Source organism: Perognathus longimembris, chromosome 19 (genome assembly GCF_023159225.1).
Source record: "Perognathus longimembris pacificus isolate PPM17 chromosome 19, ASM2315922v1, whole genome shotgun sequence".
NCBI classification, from domain to species: Eukaryota; Metazoa; Chordata; class Mammalia; order Rodentia; family Heteromyidae; genus Perognathus; species Perognathus longimembris.
Window position 1 is genome coordinate 13266529 of NC_063179.1, and position 16692 is coordinate 13283220.

Below are 16692 nucleotides of genomic sequence, written 5' to 3' on the forward strand. Positions count from 1 at the left end.
AAAATAAATACAAAAATATAAATATAAAACATTAGCAGATAGAATTTGATGAAATGAAATTGCACAACGTTTGTATACCAGGTTGCATACCACACCTACTAACACCACATGTACATTTGTTTTTCCTTAAATTTAATGTACAGAACAGGATAGGCCATACATTTCTCGTATTACTATTTTCTTCTTCTTCTTCTTCTTCGCCTTTGAAAAGCTTTATTTGCAAGGACAGGGCGGGTATGTCACAGAGGCGCTTGCTTGTGAGTGACTTCAGGGACCGCCATCCTGTTCGTGTTTCTGAAATTCTTTTTTATTTACTAAGATGGACGACACGAAATTCCCCGTAGCTTTGGCTTTTGGAAGTGATTAAATAAAACGTCATAGAGCTTCCAGGAGACACCCTAGAGGAGGGGATGGATGAGAGCGAGGACCAAATCAAGAAGAAATGGGGGGGGGGGGGGCTTGTGCTGAGCGGCAGGAAAGTTCTCCCGAGTCCCAAGTGTGGGCAAGGGGAAGCCCTGTCCGTCGAGGCCCCAGGGATGGGGGGCAGGTCAGGCCTCCCTGTGAATCCCCCCCCCTTCCCCACGTGATGGGGGGCTGAGGCAGGCCAGGCCTCCCTGTCGAGCCCCCTCCCCCTCCGTGATGGGGGGGCGGGGAAGGCCTCCCTGTCGCCGTCCACAGATAGCTCCCCCCGTGTGATGGGGCGCAGGTCAGGCCTCCTGGTCCCCAGACACCCCCCGCCCCGCCTCCTTCCCCGGGGTGGGGCGCGGGTCAGGCCTCGGGCTCGCTGTCCCCGCCGCCGTACATGTCGGCCAGCGTGCTGAAGCGCGGGCCCCAGTCCCGCAGGTAGTCGTAGCTCTGCTCCCCGTCGGTGGTGGCCGACTCCAGCGAGCTCAGCGAGCCCGCCACCGAGTCGCCGCCCTCGTAGGCGTAGGTGGCCAGCGAGTCGTAGGGCGGGGCGCCGGGGTCCCGGTCGTGCTCCTGGAGCCGCTCGTGGATGAAGTCGCGGACGTCCGTGGTGTCGGGGGCGGTGGGCGTCCTGCGCGGGACGAGCAGGGTGTCGGGGATGATATCCCGCCGGAGCTTCTTCTCCTCCACGGCCGCGGGGTTCCGCAGGGTGCCGATGTCGAAGGCCTGCGTGTCCTCCTCGCCGCCGCCCTCGTCGTTGTAGCTCACGATGTTGTCCCTGATGTCCTCCTTGGAGAGGATCAGAGGCTCCTTCTTCCGCTGCCGCCGCAGGGCCGCGAACAGCACGGCGATCACTGCAGGAAAGGACGAGGGGGTGGGTGAGCAAGCAGCCCCCCTCCCGCCCCAGGTTAACCAGCAGCTCCCCCCCACACCCCCCATTGGTTAGCAAACAGCCCCCGCTCCCCAGAGCGCGGGCAGGGAGGAAGAGGGCCCAGGGCAGCAAGGCCTTTACAGTTCCCAAGGCAAGTTCAACCCGGAGATGAACTTAGTATTCATTTTTCTCTGAATTGTATGTAAAGCAAGGTGGAAGCACCTTCAGGGAGAGTAACTTATATGCGCCCCATTTCTCTGAGAACTGTTCAAAGTGAGTTCCTCATTGTGCGGAGTGTATTGGCCTGTTGCAGCAAGCAGTGACTTAAAGTGTTGCATTCAAATTAGAAAGAAAAAAAAAAAAAGAAGAATTCATTTCCTAATAAGAGAAAAAGAGCTAAACTATGCCTCTTTTTTTTTTTCACATCCTTATACGCTATGGAAAACAACATCTGCTACAAGATATGTACTGCCTTTTATTAAATAGCTTTGCTGAAGGGTTTCCTTAGCTTTTTTTTTTCTCTCACTTTATTAAAAGAAGGGTTCATTGAAACTAAAACTGACCAAGTTATTTAGACATCATACAGGTTGAAAGTTGGAGATTTTTAGAGATTTGTGATTTTTCTAAGACTAAAAACCTTGGAATATACCTCAATATTATGAGATCAAATTTAAGTTACAGCATTTAAGTTACAACATTGAATTAACTACAAAAAAGCATGTATAAACCTTAAGTGAATACACTGTAAACAAGTTTGTCCCACAGGAAAACACATATTTCTTAGAAAGAAGACCTTTCTACTTCCATGAAAAAATTCTGAAATATAATATTAATGGCATTAAAATTAAAATTATGTCAAAATAGTAAGTTTAGTAACTAGTAAATATTTAATAAATGGTTGCTATAATTATTATTCCTTACAGTTTTCTTTTATAATCATATTGCAGCAGCATGGCTTCATCTATAAAAATATATGAACTCCAATAATTAATACATAATGCATATGTTAAACTTACTCAAATATTGGAAACTATGCATATGAGCTTCTCTTAATGTATATACCTTATTGATAGTAAGTCAAATGATTATTTACTTTTCTAAAAATTTCATTTTAAGGAGATATTTGTTTTGTATCACTATGTTGCCAAAGTTTAGCTCAGCCCTAAAAGTCTGCACTCTCAGCCTTTCAATCAGCTGGACATGAATCATGACAGACATCTATCATCATGCCTTGTAGAAAGTTAAATAGTAAATAAAGGTCTAATCAATTGCTACATATTCTGACAAATGAAATGAAATTAAGATTGCATATTATTACACATGAGAAAGTCATGTTCTGCCTCAAATCTATATTTTAGAAATAGGAATGACATGTAAAGTAACTTTTCTTTGGAAATACAAAAAAAATGATAATTGGGTATAATTAGGCGGGTAGGAAGTTTTTGAGATTTGAAGATGCCTCACTAGAAGAATGATCAGCTTGCAGCTTGTCTTCGCTTCTTCTTACCGAGATCTGTTAATATCTAGCTTTCAAATGTGTTGGGGAGTAGTGCTGAGAAGCTATTGTATTCCGCCAACTGCCTCATCTCCCACTCTACCCCAAAATAACAGTTTGGAGGATGAACCGGAAGACGTTCTGTCCTAAGGTCTGTTCCCATAGCCTTCCTGGGAGCAAGGTCAGGCCAGCTCTAAGGTAATTATGGGTTCTGGTTATTATCCTCTTTCTCTTCCTTCTTCTGTGAAAATGGGGTTCCAGAGAACACCGAATTCCATCACAACCTTCAGCAAAGCTGGCCTCACCTTTGCAAGCTCTCCCAAAGACCATGCTATCTCTAGTATTCATCTCATGCATTAGAATAAAAGACATGGATCTTTTTCCCCCTCTTTTTAGCTTGGTTTGTATTTGAATGAGTTCTTGTTGCCATAGAGAAAACCCCATTGCTCTAATTACAAATATGCCTCTACAACTACTTACGTATTTTCCACAGGTGTTTTTATGTAAATAATATTGCATGGTGGACTTAGATCTACCTTAAAACTTTGGCATTGCTGCAGGGAGAGAAGCTGTTTTAATCACCGCGTTTCCTATTCATCGACCTACTGCAGTAGACCTGCTGGCAGGTGCTGCCCACTGACGGTGCCTTACCCAGCAAGATGATGATGCAAAGGAGAATGGCGATCAGGGCTCCGGTGCTGAGGCCCGCGGGCAGGAGCAGGGCCTCGGCGCTGCAGGACTGCATGTTGCCCTGACTATCACAGGCGCACACGCGGATGGTCAGCGTGCCTGTGCTGCTCTGAATTGGGTAGTCGTTGTCGGATATCACCACAGGCAACAGATAGGTGCTGATTTCATGTCTGTTGAAGCCATTTTTCCTCGTTAAAATTCGGGCAGTGTTATCTAAAACAAAATGTAAAATATTACGGAGCGTGTAGGGCGGTGGAATCTATTGCCAAGACAATTAAAGACAAATGAATTTGGGTAAAATACACAATGGACATATTTGCAATCCAGTATGTACAATGTAATTCATGGTAGATAAGACAATTAGGTAATTTTTAAAAAGTCTAATACTATGGAATACTAAGTTTTCAAATAATTGTAATAGTATTTCTAAAAAATGTTGAGTCTGTTAGCATTTTACCTGCCTTAGGTCTTCAGCTCCTCCAAATAGTTCCACTCATACCTAAACTCCCTACCCTAGAATTATAATGGGCCACATCCCCTTACCATTAAGCTCTAGCTACTTCCCCTTTAGCCCTAGAGAAGCTATCACCTGCGTAAGGTATAGAGGCCAGCCGCCATGTTGCTCCCTCTTGCGTGGGACATATGGCCCCAGTAATAAACCTCCTTATAAACCTTCTTCTGTCTGTGACTATCTCCGCATGGTCCCCTGGGATGGCTGGGGCATATCCTTTCAGAGTTAACATAAAAAAAAACTTATTTACAAAAACTACAAAAGTGATATGATGTCTTAGAGTTTGAAAATATACACTGTATAGAGGGAAAATGCGTTATTATTTTATTTACCTATCTGAACATGCACCTGTTTATATACATATCTGAATTACTATCCACAATGAAAACATGATTTTCAGAATTAAAATCTCTGTTCATGTTTTAAATATTAGCAGAAAAATCACCAGGAATCCCAATATATAACCAAGAGTGAGACAAATACTTGATATGGTTTAATGTTAGTTTCTGCCCAATAAAATTAATGTATACTTTTAAGTGATTGACATAGCAGAAAGTATTGGTAGAAGCCTTGGACTGACTTTTGTTGAATGCCTAGTAAATTTTTAAAGAAGAGAAAGAATTAATTTTAAAGAGGCTTCCAAATATCCACTGTGTAGTGTATTTCCACTGTTTTTTCCTTTAACCCATTAAATCTCCAAATATTCTTTAATGGTAAGTTATGTGAGTAATTAATTATCAAGGAGACAAACATTATATAAAATAAAATAGGCTAGTCCCCCATATAATCAATGATACAGAGATGCTGAATAGACATTCTGTTTATTTATAATAAATTAGTTGTATCTTATTTATTCTAGCCACCACTGAGATATCTACATGCCAAAATAGAACAACAACAACAAAAAGGTGAGAATCTCAAACAACTCCAAAAGCAATACTTGCAAAACTGTTTGGTGTAAACTAGCTGAACAACTCATGGGGGGAGAGGGAAAGGGGGAGAGAGGAGGGGGGAATGAGGGAAGAGGTAACAACAGTACAAGAAATGTATCTAATGCCTAACGTATGAAACTGTAACCTCTCTGTACATCACTTTGACAATAAATAAGAAAAAAAAAGGTGAGAATCTCTTCTTGGCTTTGTAATTAAACATGAATCTTCTAAGTGATGAATAAAAAGTTGAAACCACCAGTCAACTACAAAAGCTAAAGAAGAAGTTTAGAAGACAAAACAGAAATATATGAATACATTTTAAATATGTACTTTCAAGAAATATTATGACACATTTCTTTCACCTTGAATCTTACCCTAAGATAAATATTTACATGTGGTTGTTTTTATACTCTTCTTGCATATTTTTTAACAAACTCTGAATCCTTTCTTTGTAATATTTTTGCATATAGAGGAAACAAATGAATATTTATTGTAGCCACTGTAATTCAAATTAATTAAACATTTCATATTAACAAAATTATGACAACCTGTCCCAGAAGCAATAAACTGATTTTCAAAAGGAATGATGCCACAGAATTCAAAAAATTTAAGATGAGCATTTAAATAAACAGATATTCGGTCAATAAAATTCAATGTATTAAAGGTTTTGCCATTTTCAGACTACATCCAATAACAGAAATCGATGGATTAGGCATAATTAGATAGAATATTCCATCAAACTTTGATGATGCACGATTTAATGAGATATTTGAGCTCATATTCATTCATACAGAGTTTTCCCTTGTTTCAAGTAACTTATATAGAATCGTGAATTCTTTCTTGTGTAACAAAATGTAACTTTGAAATGCTAGGTTAAGACAAGACTATTTCAATTCTACCTGACTTTTTAATATGTAGTGCTGGGTTTCACAGGAACCTAAGGCAGATTGAAATACACCTAAAAACAGGTTCTGTCAATTTGCTATTGTCTATTCAATACTGTAAGCTCCCTACTGAAAGACACTTCAATTCCATGCTTTGTTGCCATGTTCAGAACATTGAAATGCTTGATACTGCTTGTTTCAAACTCATATTTAATTTGAAATTTTGTATTTTGAATACTACATATAAATGTTTATAATCCCAGTAACTCAAGAGGTCTAGTGCAGTAGGAAACTTGTTCATTTTGGAATACGAATTTAGTAGGACATGCCACCAATGGATATGTTCATTTCCATTTATGAAGTTGGTACAAGATAAAAATCAAAAAAGAATTATCTCAAAGTAAAATAATCTACTATATTAAACTATATTCTTGCACTTAAAATGCTACCTAAAGGTATTAGAGCAGCCTAGCTCTGACAATATGTCTGTCACACATTGAGAAGGAAGTACATCAAAGGTTTATGCAAAAAAATGCATTTTCAGCCATCATTCTAAATCCAACATACTTTTTAATAAATATGAGCAAAGGTGACCAATGTAACCTGAAAAAGTATTAGGCAAAGAATATTTCTAATAATAATTTTCAGTGATACATCTGCATCAAGAAATAAAACTATAAGAAAACTAATAATTTTCAAACTAGAGAGTGTGGCCCATGCTTGTAATCCTAGGTGCTCTGGAGAATGAAGGTTGTAAAATGGCAGCTTAAAACCAGTCAGGGTAGAGAAGTTCACCAGCATCAATCTCCAAAAATATACAGCAAAATGCAGGACTAGAGGCATTGCTCAAGGGTTAGGCCTATTTTCAAACTCCACTGCCACCAAAATAAATGAATAGATGCATAACCTTTTCATACGTTTTTATTTGAAACATGTTTTTCTAGCATACAAATATAATAAGCAATGTCAAAGACATAAAAAAAAATCTGTATTACAAGGGACCATAGCCAATCTTTCCTTGAACTGAATCTTCTTACAAGTGAATTTGAGTGTTTCTCATTGTCTTCGCACTTTTTATGCATATGTGGCGTTAGTGAATCTGCTGCTTTTAAACCCCATAAGTACCATTTATATATCAGCACATCTTACCTTTACTTGCTAATAAACTTACTATTTCTAGTCATTTCAAAATTCAATCTTTTCCTAAAGACCTGTCAAGATAAACCTTGTTATTGTAAATGTAAGGCAGCAAGCATTGTTAAAAATATGTCACTAAACACAGAATTAAATCTCTGGTGAAAACAAACTTTTTCAGTCACAGCAGTAAATTCACATGTACGTTGAACTGATCACTTTGGGGAAAATTTACTGTTAATTCAAATGAATGATTTTAAAACTTGCCTTCATTATCCTGTACTGTGAAGTTTGGATTGACAGCAGCTAAACTGAAGAAAAACTTCTGTCCTCCTAGGGGGTCATCTTTGTCTACTGCACTTATAGTCTGGATGAGCTGCAGAAGAGAAAAAAAGTGTATAATCACTAAATTTCCATTGGTATAAAAGGATTCATAATGTATAGATTTTTATTTTGGTCTAGAAGTTTTCAAGATACAATTAGTTTTCATTATTGTGCATATATCTGGAAGGCAATTCATTTTGAAATGATTACTTTTAAATATCTTTCTCTTTCTTTATCCCTTGGCATTTTTCCTATATTGAAAATCTCAGCAGCCATGGTTTTTGTAAATGTGCCATAAGACTTGCAATTGAATCGAGATGAGGACAATAAGAAACAGGCAATGCCATTTCCTATTGCTCTCTTTATGCAGATTCACTGTTTTATTGCTATCGCAGGCAAGTTCCTTTTAATGAAGTTCTAATAAAATAATTATCACAACTAAGAAACAAACAAATGGAGACAGTATCAAATATTTCACCTGAGCATTTGTAAGAAAATGTTTTTGTAAATTTTATGTCCTTAGTTAAACTATAATTATTATTAACTTATCTTCTCCTGAAATATTTTAGTGATCATAATATTAAACACACGGGGCCTCAGAATGTGGCTTAGCAGTAGAGTGCTAGCCTAGCATGCATGAAACCCTGGGTTTGATTCCTCAGCACAACATATACAGAAAAAGCCCAAAGTGGCATTGTGGCTCAAGAGGTTGACTGCTAGCCTTGAGCAAAAAGAATCCAGGGACCATGCTCAGGACCTGAGTCCACGCCTCAGGACTGGCAAAAATAATAAATAAATAAATAAAATAGAAACACAAATAAACAGCAACAACAACAAAATATTAAACATATGGGATAATAAGTGTCCTTTCACTGTTACATTTATTGCTAGAAAAGGAGAAAACACTATAGTTAATAAGTTTCAATATTTTCTGTGGGAAGACTAGTTTTTATTTCTAGTTATAATTGCCTAGAATTTAGAAGCAAAAGGGAACTCTACACTGTTGGTAGGAACGCAAATTTGTTCAGCCACTCTGGAAACCATTATGGAGGTCCTTCCAAAAAAATGAACATAGAACTACTTTAAGATCCAGGAATTCCATTTGGGGAAAATAATCCATTAAAACACAACATGATTACAGTATAACTACCAGCAAAACAACATTCATCACAACATTATTCACCATAGTCAAGATATGGAATTAAGCCAGATGCTGCTCAATGGACAAATGAGTCAAGAAAATGTGGTATATATACATAATGGAATTTTACTGGTGCTTTGGAATGGATGATTTTGCACCCTTCATAAGGAAATAGAAACATTCAAAAAGTTATATAAAGAAAATTAAAATCCAGAGAAACAAAGGTCATATGAGGTTTTCCTCATTTGTGGTAGATAATATGTGTCTATAAATGTACAAGGAAACATTTTAGTTGGTATGCAAATTGTTACAAATGAATTAACTGAACTATAATAAACTATGGAAAATTCAAGTAGAATAATTTCTTTTTAGAAACACGAGGTCAAGGCCCTGCAAAATAAGCACCAGGAAAGGGGTACATGTAAGAGGAGGGATGGTACCAAGGAAAGAGGGATAGAGTATGAAGGAAGGAGATAGGGAAGAACAGAATCAAGAATTCATTGTATATACCACAGACTTAGGAAAATAAATGAAAGATTGGGTCAAAGAGGGACGATAGTGTTGAAAGGGAAGACAATGATCAAGATGCAATGTATTCATAAACTGCTTCATTAAATGGCTTCTCTATGTACAACTACTTGAAGATACTTAAGAAAAAAAAATTTAAGTTCAGTATTATAAAAAGAACAATCCCTTTTGATTGTGAGAAAAACAACTGAACAGTGTCCTATGCGATATATGCAAGGATAATATTTGACTGATAAAGTTTTGGATATGTTTTCTTATAAGCTACTAGTTCATATCTCCATTGAGAAGTGTTCTTTGAGATTCAAATTCTACGTTGTTCCTCTACTCATCAAAAAAAAAGCAACAAAATATTGAACCTTAGAAAAGGAAATGGATTGAAAGACAACTAAGCAGAACTTTCTTCATTTTTCCAAGGTCTCCTGTCTCTCCGAGATGAAAAGAATGAGAATTAAATTAGTCTATGCTCTGCACAAGAGACACATTTAATATTGCATTGGTGGAATGCTCCACCTTTTCTAAGAGAATAAAAATCTATCTTTAAAATAAATAAGAGGAAGACCAGAGAATATGAAGGAGGAAGCAATAGTAATTTGTTTTAATTTCTTTCTCACCAACTTCTTGACACAGTAAAAGAGTGGAATTATTACACATTTTTATTGTACTAAGTGATATTTATTTGTTTGTTTTGTTTTGTTTTTGTTGCCAGTCCTGGGGCATGGACTCAGGGTCTGAGCACTGTCCCTGGCTTCTTTTTGCTCAAGGCTAGCACTCTACCTCTTGAGCCACAATGCCACTTCCAGCTTTTTTCTCTATATGTGGTGGTGAGGAATCGAACCCAGGGCTTCATGTATAGGAGGCGAGTACTTTACCAATAGGCCATATTCCCAGCCCTGACTAAGTGATATTTAAAGAGCATATAGTTTGCAGGAGTATTGGTTGGATTGAGGACCTCTATGAAGAACTCCTTGAAGATGCTTATCAAATAAGCACCTTGATATTTGACTGCTTAAATGTCATAACCTAGAATTGTATCATCTTGTGTCTAGCAGTCTTGTGTAAGAATTATTTTTTTAGACAATGAGACCAAAATGACATCTAACAAACTGGAATGATTGAAAATTATTAACATGGGAAACAGATGAAAATGCAAACAAAGTTTCCCTGTCAACTTGCTCAATATAAGCTATTTTTAAATTAATTTCTCCCTTAATCTGCATAATTTCCTTGTCTAGAAAGTCTAGAGACATTACAGAGTTAGTTATAAAGAAGAAAGGCATAAGGGAATGAAGCACATTAACTACTTCGTATTTTTAATACATTGGTTTAGTATTTTTTAATATATTTAATATTGATGACTAGAATGTTGAAAAAATCAAAACTGAACAATCATAGAGAAAGGACTGCATGCAGAAGTAGTAAAGTGGTTAATTTACTTCTTAGAGAAAATATTTTTAACTGATATCATGCTGAGATACCAGGCAAAGGACTCTGGATTTTTTTTTTGGTAGGGAAGACTTAGTTTCATTAAGAAGAAAGGTAGAAGCAGCTAAGTCATTTAAATATCCCAAATTAAGTATTTCCATAACACTTTGAAGTGGAAAAGAAAGAAATTCAATTGCAGCAATTTTACCATTTCAAACAATAGGCTATTGAAATTTTATTAGAATGCTCAAAAGGAAGAATTTGAGCTATTGCATAATATAATTTGCATAAACTATAACACTGACATTGATGTTTACAAAAGCATCAAGTGATGTCAAAGCACTACAGTTTCTCAATTGCTTTCCTTCTTTAATAAAACCCAGTCAATTTCTAATTATTATTTATAGCATGAAGCTTCCTTCTGTGAAGATAGCACTCAAACCAATTAAGAATGGTTTCCTTCAGCCATACATGCTGGAGATTTTCAAACAACAAAATGAGCCCACTGAGGGAAAGATTTAAATAATTATAAACAAAGCTGGTGGAGGAAGAATATTTTAAAGAAGTAAAACTGAGTCATTAAGCACTTTATGTGTGGTTATAATGATGAAAGGCATGCATAAGTCTATAAAGAGCACATTCTGCTGTCCTATTTCAAAATATATTTACATATATCCATATATATTATTTGAACATGCTAGTGGTCTCCAGCATTTGTCCTTGCGTTTTCCCTAATCCCTCGCTTCCATTGCATTATCAGTTATAAATGTAGATCTAATGGTGCATCAAGAGCTAATGTTTGTTCTTATTTTTGAAAGCTTTTAAATTCATAATTATTTCTCCACCACTTTTGTAGCAGGAATAAAATTTTATCTTTGCATTCAAACTTTACAAAGGAAATCTGAAACCTGAAATGGCTGTATTTAAATCTTTTCAATTTTGAGAACACCTAACCACTTTTAAAACTATTCTTAGGCATATGTGTGAGGATTTCCTGTCCCTGTTTATTCATTCTTCTCGAGAATCAGATAGTACATCATACAATGCCAACATAGCTCATGCTTTCAGTGGTCTGTGTGCTTACCTGTCCGGGTCTGGCATTTTCACATACAAAGGTGTCATAGAACACGGCAAATTGTGGGGCATTGTCATTAACATCCAAAATCCTAACAAAAACAGCCACACGAGTTGTCTCTTTGGGATTATCTAGGAAAAGGGGAAGGAAAACAATATTTTTTTAGGAATGAATTTTCTTTCACCACCTTTAATTTACAGAAGCCTCTGTGGATACTAAATGTGTGCTTATAAATAAGCATGTCTTTGTTCTTGTAAAACAATGGGCAAATATAATAGAGAAATTTATTGTGCCATTTAATTAAGAAGTCTTGAAGACAGTTACTATGGGGCATATGACTACTACAGTCATTTCTCAGCATCTTTTAAAAAGTATAAAACAGTATCATTAAATTTGTATGATATTTATGTCTCTCTTTCCTTGTATGTCATTATCTTACTTAAATTTTATAATGTTTTTAGATTAAGTTGTTTTAAATAAGTTAAGAATTAAGGAACTAGTTCACTAGCTCCTAAGTAAATACAAATGTGAAAGCATTAATTGCCCATGAGATGTATATTAATGATCAAAAAGACTTTTTCTTCCCTCCATTGAACTGAATTTTTAGTAATTTAGTAAGTCAATACTTTGAAAAATAATGTGCAAGAATCGATTTCTTTACAAGTTTGAGAGAGTACAAAGAATGGTAAGCATAATTCTAAATCCATGCGGAACACATTGGCTTTCCCTTCCTTCCTTGAAGAGAATGATAAACGCATCCCTTCTTCAACATCATTTTATATCTACTCATGTCTTCTTGACCCACATATATGCAATTGATAAATCCTAACTCCCTATGTGTTGCTCTCGAGCTACATGTTCTCCACCTGTGAGTTTATCAGGTTGTTCTGAGTTCAGGCCCTGGAGTGAAACAGAGTTGCTTTGATTTGCATGTATTTCAGGCATTCATTGTGGCATGGGTGAGCACATTACACTGGAATACAATCCAGTGACTCGGTGTACTCAATATGCATTAACTTAGAACTGCCAATCTCTCAGTTATATGGAAAATTAGGAGCATTCAGGCTTGGAGAGTTCTTGCAAAGTGTGCATTGATGATGAGTACCTCAGTGGTTGATCTCCCTTACCATCATCTTTAATAATGCTGCCATAACTTCTTTTCCTGGTGTTACTCAAGAACTAATGCTATGCTTATCCATATGAACTATTTACACATTATAGACTATCAACTCATGTTCCCATAATTCTCATGCATCTGAAGATGGGCACGCTGTGAGGGTAGAGAAGAAGGAGAAAGAAAAATGGCATTGTCTTCCCACCCTCTGTATTTACAGACCATCTGCTCAAGCCCAGAAGCACTGTCTTGTGATTTCTTGCTATTTGAAAATGTAAGAGAATACAGAGGAAAAGAATGTGAAGTGATGTAGTCAGTGAATATACTCTTGATATTTATTTCTGGTACTAACTCTTAACAGAAGAAACACCTCGAGTTGAAAGCCATTCATTTTTTAACTATGCTACAGAACGCAAAAGGAGCAGAAGAGTTTCCTGTGTTAAAAATCACATGGTCAGGACCTTCCTTGACACAATACCAGAGATCCTCTTTCCAAATAACTCACGGCACTTCAAATCCAAAGCTAAATCCACAGCAATGGAAATGCCTTTTAAAAGCACCATGCCTGGAGTAACCTATTAAATACCTGCTTACACTAATCTTTATTTACTTATATTTCTTGACATATGCAGCAGCTTAGGCATCAATAGAAATATAAAGCATTCCAAGGAAGAACCATTCTGAATAGCAGCTGGTTTACATTTAGCACTTGAGTCTACCTCAGATCCTTCAGGGAAACTGCACTGCAGCAAGAATATATCAGTAATGAAGGCTTTTACAATGTATCCCCTAAGGTAAGACCCTGCCTGTGCGTCCCCGGCTTTCCTCTATGGCCAAATAGAGAAAAGCTTAAACCATTCCCTTGAAACCCCAGGCTGTCAAAGACGGACTTTTTCTACATGCTTAGGGCATAATTAATTCTTTATTCATAGAGAACTAGCTATAGATAAGGTATTTCTGTATGGTCTTCAGTAACTTTACACTCTTAAGAATGAGTTAAAGGAACTCTGCATTCTATTTGTTGTTGTTTTACAATAATAGTTTCTAAAATCCCCCAATTTCTTACTAAGTTACTACTTGTGAACTGAATTTTAGATTTTATTTTAAACACCTCCACATGGCAGTTAAAATATTTTTAAAGAAGGAAACAAAGATTATGATATAATGTGCTAAATAATTATCTGCAGGAGACAGTACTTGCCACATGAGGTGATGTGTTACTGCAGCACGTAGAATTAAACTGTTAGAGGCAAGGCCTGGAAACTCATTGGTAAGGAGTACATTTACAAGTCATTCTGTCCTGCCCAAGCCTTCGTGTGTGACACATTAGCCATGAAGCCAGTGTTTAAAGTGTGGTTAAAGTAACTCTCTACAGGCTGTTTCCCTTCCCCCCACATTGCATTTAATCCCTAGAACAGCATAATGGGACCCTGACTGCTTGTGGTTTGGCAGGTAGGCATTTCCAGCAGTTGTTCCAAAGACTGATTTTATTTAAGGGCAAAAATAGGTTTAGTTCTTAAGAAGAAGTAATTGGCTTAGCTTTTTACAGAATCATAATTACTTCAACTAGCTTTAGCAGTTAAAAATTTTCAAAGTATCTGAAATGGAAAATGCAATTCCAAGCTCAGTGGGCTTGAATAAGAATCTTGAATTGAGCAGAATATTCAATCTGATTCTGGAATGTCCAAATTGAATCTTCTTGGACAAGGAGACAAATAAAAAAATAACAGCTTTCCTTCTTAGGGTAAAAAAGTTAAATTAGTAGTTAGGCTTAAAGACATTGCTATTTATATCTGCATATGAGAAAAACTGGATCTGTGCAAATGAACCTGTATTTCAGCTCCTCAGTGAAACGAGAACGATAAATGAATTGTTTTATCTTGATGCTTTGAATGGATTGTTGATTACCTGCCTAGACTGGTTCATGCCTCTGAAATCTGAAGCCTGGAGTTGAGTTAACTTCTTATTTCAAATGTGGAATTTATGAGTTTAGGTTTCCATCAGGACTTAGTCCTCAATGTGTGTTTCTTGTTTAAAACATGATTTAGTTGCTCTATTCTACAGATGCTTCAATAGGGAATCAAACACTGTAATCAACCTTGTAGGGCCAAGAGCTTGTGATTCCAACTGATGCCCAGAGACTAACACTTAAAGGAAAACTAGCTTGATTTAAGGCGTGGCTTCAGTCATCACAAATTTTCAAATTATTGTATGTGCCTTAGAAGTGGGTGGCTTTTAGATTTGTCCACATTTTTTTTTCTTTTTGACTAGGTTTAGCTGTGGTATCAAAAAAAAAAAAAAGCAGTAAACACAACCATAACAACAGTAATGATAATATTAAAACACAGAATTTCAATCCTGGGCTGTGACTTACAGTTGGTTAAAGTTTGTAAATCATGTGTAGAATTTGCCACGTGATTTGGAAGTAGAACTATGAACTTTAAGGCCATTTTTGATTTTGAGGAAGTTCCTCTTGTTTTTAAAGTTTTCACTTTTCCTTTTTAAATTTTGTTAATGAAATATAAAAAGACAAAAAATCAGTTTTTAATTCTAAAAAATGATAGCTGGCATGCAATGCTAAGCACGTATTACCTGGGTATACCTTGATTTCTTCATCTGTAAAACACAACATATGATACATACTTACATGATTGTCAAGATTTAATGATATCATTTATACACAGTATGTCATGCAGATGACATTTGACAGTGTACACAATAACTTTAATATTCTTCCTCAACTGAGATATTTAGATCCCAGGTTAAGTTGATTTTCTTAGGTGATAATAAATGTGGATTTATAGAGTGATGGGTTGCATAATGAGCCATCTTTAAATATGTTCTATTGGTAGAAGGTTCTTTTGAGCTAGAAGAATTTTATAAGGATATGGTAATTCTCTTCTTCTTAAAAAGAAGAGGTAAAACTCTTATTTGGAGATACCTTCTCATTCTATGAAGAGGGTAAAATAGTAACCAGGAGAGAATATTTTAATTCTCATTTCCAGTAAAAAATAAATAAATAAATCCAAAGAGATCAGAGCTAACAGGACATAAATTGATCACTCAGGGTGTATAGGAAATATTGCAAAAAATGCATAGATGTTTGAGAAGCCACTAAAAATTTTAAATTGAAGTTATAATTTGTATAAGAAACAAGCATAAACTAAATGTAAGACTTACAAGTTTGTTAAAATATTTAAAATAAAATAAGCACAAACATGATCATTTAACTCTATAATAGATATATACAGTCCGAGATAATCCATCTTACTGATTTCTGCAGCTATAACAGTCAGGTTGTGCCACTGAGATAGCTCGCGGTCAAGTGGTTTTGATGTATAAAGTGATCCATTTCCAGAATGTATGTTAAAGATCCTATCCAGGTCAGTGTGGCGATCCAAGGAAAATCTGAACGAAGGAGGCAAAGAAGGTAGTACTGATGATTTACAGGAGAAAACAGTAAAATGGAAATAATAACTACAGGAAACAGCCCAGCACTGATCTAGAAGGCAGATTCTTTCATCAAATTATAAGACACACAACTCAGCCTCTTCAAAGAATATGGGCAGTTTCTTACAGGTTCACGCTCATCTTAAAAATGTCTTTCTTAAAATCATTGCCTATTGCTATATCTTGTTGAGATGTATCTGGCCACACAATGGTATGGATCTCCTATAATAAAATTAATAATTGAGTTTCTTATATTTATTTTGTTAATTAGGGTTGTGGTAAAGAATCACTGCAAATATTTATTGCCAAAGGTCAAAATCTGTAACTTGTATTTTTTTCTTAATGAGAAATTTATGAATACTAATTTCATTAAAATAGTAAGTCAATATAAAGTGATGTTCAGCCTCATTTATTAATTAATTAATTAATTAATTAATTTATTTATTTATTTTCCAGTCCTGGGCCTTGAACTCAGGGACTGAGCACTGTCCCTGGCTTCTTTTTGCTCAAGGCTAGCACTCTGCCACTTTAGCCACAGAGCCACTTCTGGCCGTTTTCTGTATATGTGGTGCTGGGGAATTGAACCCAGGGTTTCATGTATAGAAAGCAAGCACTCTTGCCACTAGGCCATATCCCCAGCCCCATAGCCTCATTTATGATATCCAAAATATCATTAATTTCTTAACCACATGCATTGTTATACAATCACTTTTCAG

General features: G+C 36.4%; 1 protein-coding gene across 2 annotated transcripts in view; it reads right to left on the bottom strand.

Annotated features, from left to right (window-relative positions):
- Positions 1–768: 768 nt before the first annotated feature.
- Positions 769–16692, bottom strand: part of LOC125367485 (cadherin-10) — a 65251-nt gene continuing 49327 nt past the window's right edge. The window contains exons 7-11 of one of the 2 annotated variants that reach the window (XM_048368170.1): positions 15798–15934; positions 11422–11543; positions 7190–7298; positions 3423–3674; positions 769–1259 (exon numbers count right to left, since the gene is read on the bottom strand). In XM_048368170.1, the coding sequence (XP_048224127.1) occupies positions 769–1259; positions 3423–3674; positions 7190–7298; positions 11422–11543; positions 15798–15934 (1111 nt within the window). Of the gene's footprint in view, positions 1260–3422; positions 3675–7189; positions 7299–11388; positions 11544–15797; positions 15935–16692 lie in introns of both variants that reach the window. The other variant, XM_048368169.1, reaches the window with a different exon arrangement.